Source organism: Rhinoderma darwinii, chromosome 4 (assembly GCF_050947455.1).
Source record: "Rhinoderma darwinii isolate aRhiDar2 chromosome 4, aRhiDar2.hap1, whole genome shotgun sequence".
Taxonomy (NCBI): domain Eukaryota; kingdom Metazoa; phylum Chordata; class Amphibia; order Anura; family Rhinodermatidae; genus Rhinoderma; species Rhinoderma darwinii.
Window position 1 is genome coordinate 376,034,317 of NC_134690.1, and position 7,327 is coordinate 376,041,643.

General features: G+C 45.3%; 1 protein-coding gene across 1 annotated transcript; it reads left to right on the top strand.

Moving 5' to 3' along the window:
• The first annotated feature begins 3,903 nt into the window (after positions 1-3,903).
• Positions 3,904-5,859, top strand: LOC142761371 (uncharacterized). Its single transcript, XM_075864557.1, has 3 exons — positions 3,904-4,414; positions 4,665-4,818; positions 4,942-5,859. Exons 1-3 carry the CDS (start codon positions 4,231-4,233, stop codon positions 5,678-5,680), a joined length of 1,077 nt encoding a protein of 358 aa, XP_075720672.1. The 5' UTR covers positions 3,904-4,230; the 3' UTR covers positions 5,681-5,859.
• Positions 5,860-7,327: the final 1,468 nt, after the last annotated feature.

Genomic DNA, 7,327 nt, shown 5'->3' on the forward strand with positions numbered 1-7,327 from the left:
CTTTCTGACAGATAGATTCTCTCCTTCTCGGAGGCGGTAGAAATGTTTATGTTATCCCCACTGTATTGACTGGTGAAGGGTCCTAGGAATATCTGAGCTTTGCATGGGCCGTGAGATTCCCCATGCAGCTCCTAGGCGTCGTAGGTAGATAGGTATAGATTCCCTGCCATGTGTTGCACAGCATGGGTTGCTGGCACCTCACCCTAGACTCCCCAGAACTTGTCTGCTGTCCTTTTCCTGCCCTCTGCTAAAGTCTCCACCCACAGATTGCTAGAAGCTTCTGGATGGAAACTTGTTGTGTGTCAGGAGTGATTGGAATCATACACTCACATGCACTTACACTGGGTCAACCATAGATGGCAGCAAAGTAATTAAGCACATGGCAATATACACAGTGTATGCACACAGGAAATACATGATATACAGAGGCATACTGACACACAGTACTATTACATTGTGACAAACCTACTACCATACGACAACTACTCCTATTATGGAAGTAGGGAGTGTACTCGGACACTACACCATAACTACCTTTAGTGTGATACTATTGAAGAAAGTGTGTCAGGGCTGAATGTAGCTATTCAGCCCTGACATCATGTCTACAATAACTGTCACACTGGATAGTGCCTTTAAATTTTCTAATGGCATGTTGGACATTTAAGCACTTTGGGCTTGGTAGTCATTTCTATAAACTTATCAGTTATATCATTACCATTTATTAATAAGCAATGACGCAGTATCGGATCCGTGGTACGACGGAAACCACCGGATGCCCAATTGATCCCTTTGATTTATAATGTAGTCTGTTGGGTTCTATTGTACTTGTCTGTCTTTTTGACAGGAAGAATAGCGTTAACCCCTTAAGGACGCAGCCTAGTTTGGGCCTTAAGGCTCAGAGCCCATTTTTCAAATCTGACATATTTCACTTTATGTGGTAATAACGTCGGAATGCTTAAACCTATACAAGCGATTCTGAGATTGTTTTCTCGTGACACTTTGGGCTTCATGTTCGTGGTAAAATTTGGTCGATATATTCAGTCTTTATTTGTGAAAAATTGCAAAATTTAGAGAAAATTTACAAAAAATAGCATTTTTCAGAATTTAAATGCATCTGCTTGAAAAACAGACGGTTATACCACCCAAAATAGTTACTAGTTCACATTTCCCATATGTCTAGTTTAGATTGGCATCGTTTTTTTAACATTATTTTATTTTTCTCGGACGTTACAAGGCTTAGAACATAAACAGCAATTTCTCATATTCTTAAGAAAATTTCAAAAGCCTTTTTTTGAAGGTACCAGTTCAGTTCTGAAGTGGATTTGAGGGGCCTATGTATTAGAAACCCCCATAAAACACCCCATTTTAAAAACTAGACCCCTCAAAGTATTCAAAACAGCATATAGAAAGTTCTTTAACCCTTCAGGCATTTCACAGGAATTAAAGCAAAGTGGAAATGAAATTTGCAAATTTCATTTTTTCTGCTGAATTTCAATTTTATTCAATTTTTTTCGTGTAACACTGAAGGTTTTACCAGAGAAACACTACTAAATATGTATTGTCCAGATTCTGCAGTTTTTAGAAATGTCCCACATGTGGCTCTAGTGCGCTCGTGGACTAAAACACAAGCCCTAGAAGCAAAGAAGCATTTTGAGGCCTCTTTTTTATTAGAATATATTTTAGGCAGCATGCCAGGTTTGAAGAGGTGTTGAGGTATCAAAACAATGGAAACCCACCAGAAGTGACCCCATTTTGGAAATTACACCCCTCAAGGAATTCATTTATGGTTTTTGTTATCATTTTGACCGCACAGTTTTTTCACAGCACCTATTTGAATTGGGCTGCGAAATGAAAAAAATGCTATTTTTTCCAATAAGATGTAATTTTTGATCAAAATTTCTTATTTTCACAGGGAACAACATACCCCATTTTGTTGCCCAATTTGTCCTTAGTGCGGCAATACCCCATTTGTGGTGATAAACTGCCGTTTGGGCCCATGGGAGGGCTCAGAAGGAAAGGACCACCATTTGGCCTACTGGAGCTTTTCTGGTGCTAAGTCATGTATGCAGAAGCCCCTGAGGTACCAGTACAGTTGAAACCCCCGAGAAGTGCGCAGCAGATGGTGCAGAGTGAGATTTGCAATTTTATATATATATATGGCATGTCAGTGTCCGATATAGTGTGCCCAGCATGCGCCTCCGGAGATATACACTCCTTAAATTGTAATGTGGGTTCTCCTGGGTACGGCAATACCCTACATGTGGCTGTTATCAGCTGCCTGGGCACACGGCAGGGCTTAGAAGGGAAGGACCACCATTTGGCCTACTGGAGCTTTTCTGGTGCTAAGTCATGTATGCAGAAGCCCCTGAGGTACCAGTACAGTTGAAATCCCCGAGAAGTGACCCCATTTTAAAAACTACACCCCTTAAGACATTCATCTAGAGGTGTAGTGAGCATTTTGACCCCACAGGTACTGTGTAAAAGATAATGTGCAGCAGATGGTGCAGTGTGAGATTTGCAATTTTATATATATATATGCCATTTCAGTGTCCAATATATTGTGCCCAGCATGCGCCACCGGAGATATACACCCCTTAAATTGTAATGTGGGTTCTCCTGGGTACGGAAATACCCTACATGTGGCTGTTATCAGCTGCCTGGGCATACGGCAGGGCTCAGAAGGGAAAGATGAGGGGGGTAAGCTGTGCGGAGTACGGCTTGCGGTCAGTGAATGACTGACAGATCTAATACATTGCACTACATAGGTAGTGCAATGTATTAGAAAAAAAATAAATCTGACCATTGGAACTTCAAGTCCCCTAGTGGGACTTGAAGAAAAGTGTAAAAAAAAGTATAAAAAAGTGTAAAAAAAAGTGCAAAAAATAAAAGTTTGAAAACAATAAAAGTTTCAAGTAATCAAATAAAACACAATCCCCCTTTTACACTTATCAAGTCCTTTATTATTGAAAAATAATAATAAACCATATGTATTTGGTATCGCCACGACCGTAACGACCTGAGGTATCAAAATATTATATTATTTATTGCACGCGGTGAACAGTGTAAAAAAAACGTAAAAAACTTTACCAGAGTTTCTGTTTTTAGGTCACTTTGCCCTACAAATATTAGAATAAAGAGTGATCAAAAAGTCGCACATATCCAAAAATGGTACCTATAAAAACTATAGCTCGTCCCGCAAAAAACAAGCCCTCATACACCTCCGTCGACAAAAAAATTAAAAAGTTATGGTTCTCACAAGTAATTTTATTGTGCAAAAAGTTGTAAAACATAAAAAAGTGCTATAAATTAAGTATCGCCGGAATCGTACTCACCCGCAGAATAAAGTTAACATGTAGTTTATAACGCATGGTGAGCGCTGTATAAAAAAAACCGAAAAAAGCTGTGCCAGAATTGCGTTTTTTTGTTTACCTGGCATCCCAAAAAATAGGATAAAAGGTGATCAAAAAGTCACATGTACCCCAAAATGGTACCAATAATAACTACAGCTCGTCCCGCAACAAACCAGCCCTCATACTGCTACGTCTATGAAAAATAAAATTAGTTATGGCTCCAATAAGTGAGGAAATAAAAAAATATGCAGTTGTGCCCGAAGGGAACATTTCTTCTGTTTCAAGAGGCGATTTATCAAGGACCTAAAATTAGGGAACAAGGATGGGGAGAGCCCAAACATATCCACTGGAAGCGACAGTGCCCGTATTATACCAGGACAACACTTTCCCAGCAAAATTCCCCAAACTACAAAAGGTGCGGAGTGTGGACAAAAAGGGGGATAAGAAATGACACCATTTATCAGTGCGACACTTGCTTCACAGCGTAAGGGGGGATTCAGACGAGCGCGATTTGCGCGCGTGCAGGCCGCGTATTTTCTGCGCATCACGCACAGCACTATAGAAGTCAATGAGGCAGTTCAAACAGTGCGTGATTCTTGCGCAGCGTTTGTTCGCTGCGTACTATACGCGACAGGTTCAAAAACTCTGCGTATTTCACGCATCACGCACCCATTGAAGTCAATGGGTGCGTGAAAATCACGCATGTCATACGCTGGCAGCAGCTGCGAACGCGCGTTTTTCACGCAGGACACGTTGTCTCAATGCAAATGAGTTTGAACTAACTAGTTGAAACCAGCAGAAAAGCAGGAAGTTGGTTAGACAGCAGGTTTTGCAAAAGAGGCCACACCGTTTGCAAAAGCACCACAAGCACTTTGCAGGCATGCCTCGGCAGATGGATGTTGGGAAGCTCATTCGGTTAGTTCAGGAGCGGCCGGAGGTCTGGAACACCCATGCGGAGTCGTACCATGACCGCACATTGAAGGAGGCAGCATGGGAGCAGATAGCAGAGGCGCTATTTGAGCAGGAGTGGGCCGACAGCCGCACCCGTGACCGGCTACAAATTGGTGAGTGGATATCTGTGTGTCGCCATTGATGTGTATAATGACATCCATATTGGATATTGCGTCCCTGCTGAATAATTGCCTGTCATTGCCAACGTTTCGGTTCAGTGCCATCTTTATATATAGTATCATCAACTTAGGCTTGTTCTTGTGTAGACGTGTGTTTAATAACACCAGTTTATACATGCACTGTCTGTGTGCGCACTCACATCTGCTGAGTTTAATCAATGATGTGTTCTTATTCATCATACAGTGGACGATGTAAAGAGACGGTGGCGCAGCTCGAGGGACCAGTTCCGTCGAGAACATGGATCCGGCGCCCGTAGCGGAGATGGTGGTCCCCAAAAACGGCGCTACATGTACTACGACCAGCTGTTGTTCCTGCGGGAAATAATGGACATGCGACCGTAAGTACTCGTTGTTGTCCCTTTGTGGCCACGTCACCCTCCAAACATGTTACATACCCCAAAACGCCTTGGTGTTTGCACATGACATTTGTTTCCTCAACTGACGTGTCCCCTATATTATAGAACTAGCGACACTCTGGATGCTTCAGAAGAGGAGGCACGGCCCCAGTGTAGCCAGGCGTCCGAAGCCGCTGCTCCCCTGGTCGCCCTCACCCCGGAGGCCACTAGAGAGGATCCTGGTCCAGTCGCCTCAGCGCCTGAAGCAGGACAACCGGACCAAGTGGCACCTAGACAAGCAGCACCCCGCCGCAGACGTCCTGGTAACCCACCCGCAGCTGCACAGGTGGACGCCCGTGTTCTGGAGTACCTGCGCCGTGCAGCCGATGAGGACCAGCACGATTTTTTTTGCCGGAGCATGGCACCTTTGATGCGGCGGGTACCAGAGGATAGGTTGGTGCGGCTGCAAATAAATATGCTGTCTTTAATCGACTGTGCGACACCCCCGCTAAGTCCAGGCCGGTGCTTTACTTCTCTGGAGCACTGGCGTAGTGTATATATGCCCTCAGCGCGTGCCCATGTGCCAAGGCCCTCCCAACCTGCCCCCGTCTTCTCGCAGATGGCGCAATACCCTCCTGCCCCAAGATACCTCTCCCCTGCCCCAATGCCTGGGCCAGTCCATCACTTTCCTCAATACTCCATACCTGGGCCAAGTTTACAGGCTCACATGCAGCCTCAGGGTTACCACCCGCAGTATCAACCCCAATATGCTGTGCAGGAACAGGCTCCTCAGGGCCGGGGACAGCAGAGTGGTGCGGAACGGTCGGGTTACAGCTCGCCGACCCATGCCTATCAGAATCTTTAGGGGCTCTTTTTTTCTACCGACACATGTTAGAAATCGATGACATGCTAGGAATTTGTTGTATATGCATCATGTTGGTGCACTTTTTTGTTCGGGTATGTTTTCCCGCCTCTGTATTTATTTGGCTGATATGGCGAGTATGTGCCACAAACATGACTACTACTAAAGTTCGATATTTTGAAGTTCTGTGTGGACAATCCTTTTGTTACCTTGCACACCTTTTCTACTGCCTCTACCGCTAGGAGGTGCTGTTGCCTTAGAGGTTGTGACGGTATTAGATTTCTCCACCACATCTTTGAGGTCTTCGTTGTTCGGAAGGGGTTTGGAATACCAGGAACTCAGCTGTAATTAGTATAGTTAGTGTTTGGCCAGAACTAACTTTACTCCCCCCGAAACGCTCACATACATATAGGCCAGGAAATACATAGTTTCCACAAGAGGATGTGATGTCCATGCATTCCTGCCGTCTAAAAAGGGTATTCCAAGCGCCTACCGAGCTTTAAGCTCGCAACCCACGTCAAGGGGCCTCAAGTTTTGCGAGTCCCTAACCCTCCCCCACACCCCCCCCACCAAAAAAGGCCTTGAGGGATAAACAGACGTTCTCTCAAATAAGATTAACTTCACCACAACTCAAATGGCAGCGTTCTGGCAGGTCACTTCTCAAGCCTGCCTGGCAAAATACTCGGCAAATTGGTGGCGCACTCGCTGCCCACATGTCGGTGGCCGGCCAGGCCGAGCAGCCTGGCTCAGGCTGGTGGTGGGTGCAGATGTTCCCATATATTCCACATCATGAGCGGCATCATTGATGCGGGTAAAGTTGTGCAGCACAACACAGGCTTTGATCACGCATGTGACATTTGACGGCGACAATTGCATTGATGTCATCAGGACCCTCCACTTGCTGGTCATGATGCCAAAGGCACATTCCACGACTTTCCGTGCTCTGCATAGTCGCTGATTGAAAATGCGCCTACGGTTATCCATGCCCCTCCGCGCAAATGGCCGCATTACGTGTTTGCTGAGGGCAAAACCTTCATCTGCAACCATAACATAAGGAAGGGGTGGCCCGCTGGTGCCAGGGAGGATGCTAGGCTCGGGGACATCAAGTTGGTTGGACATTAGACGCTGTGCCATTCTAGATGAGCGAAAAATGCGTGCATCCGCAGAGCTGCCATAGGACCCGATGTCCACGATGGTAAAGCAGAAATTACAGTCCGACAACGCAAGCAAAACTATTGAAAAATACTGCTTGTAATTGAAGTAGCGAGAGCCAGAGTGGGGCGGTTTCTGCACACGGATGTGCTTCCCATCGAGTGCACCAATACAGTTAGGAAATTGGGTGTCGCGTTCAAACTGCTGCGCTATGCGAAGCCAGTGTTGGGCCGTAGGCTGAGGGATCACGCTGCTCTTCAATCTCTGCCACAGGACCACACAGGTTGCTGGGACAATGCCGCAAATAGTGGAGACTCCAATTAGGAATTCAAAATGAAGGGCATGGTAGCTAATGCCGGTCGCCAAAAAACTACAGAAATTCATACAAGCAAAGCACAAAGAAAACATGTTAGTTTAGGACATTAAGGACATTAAAAAAGGTGTAACCTGGCTCACAAAAATGCACATACCGTAACGTCAGAAGGAGACGCTCCTCGG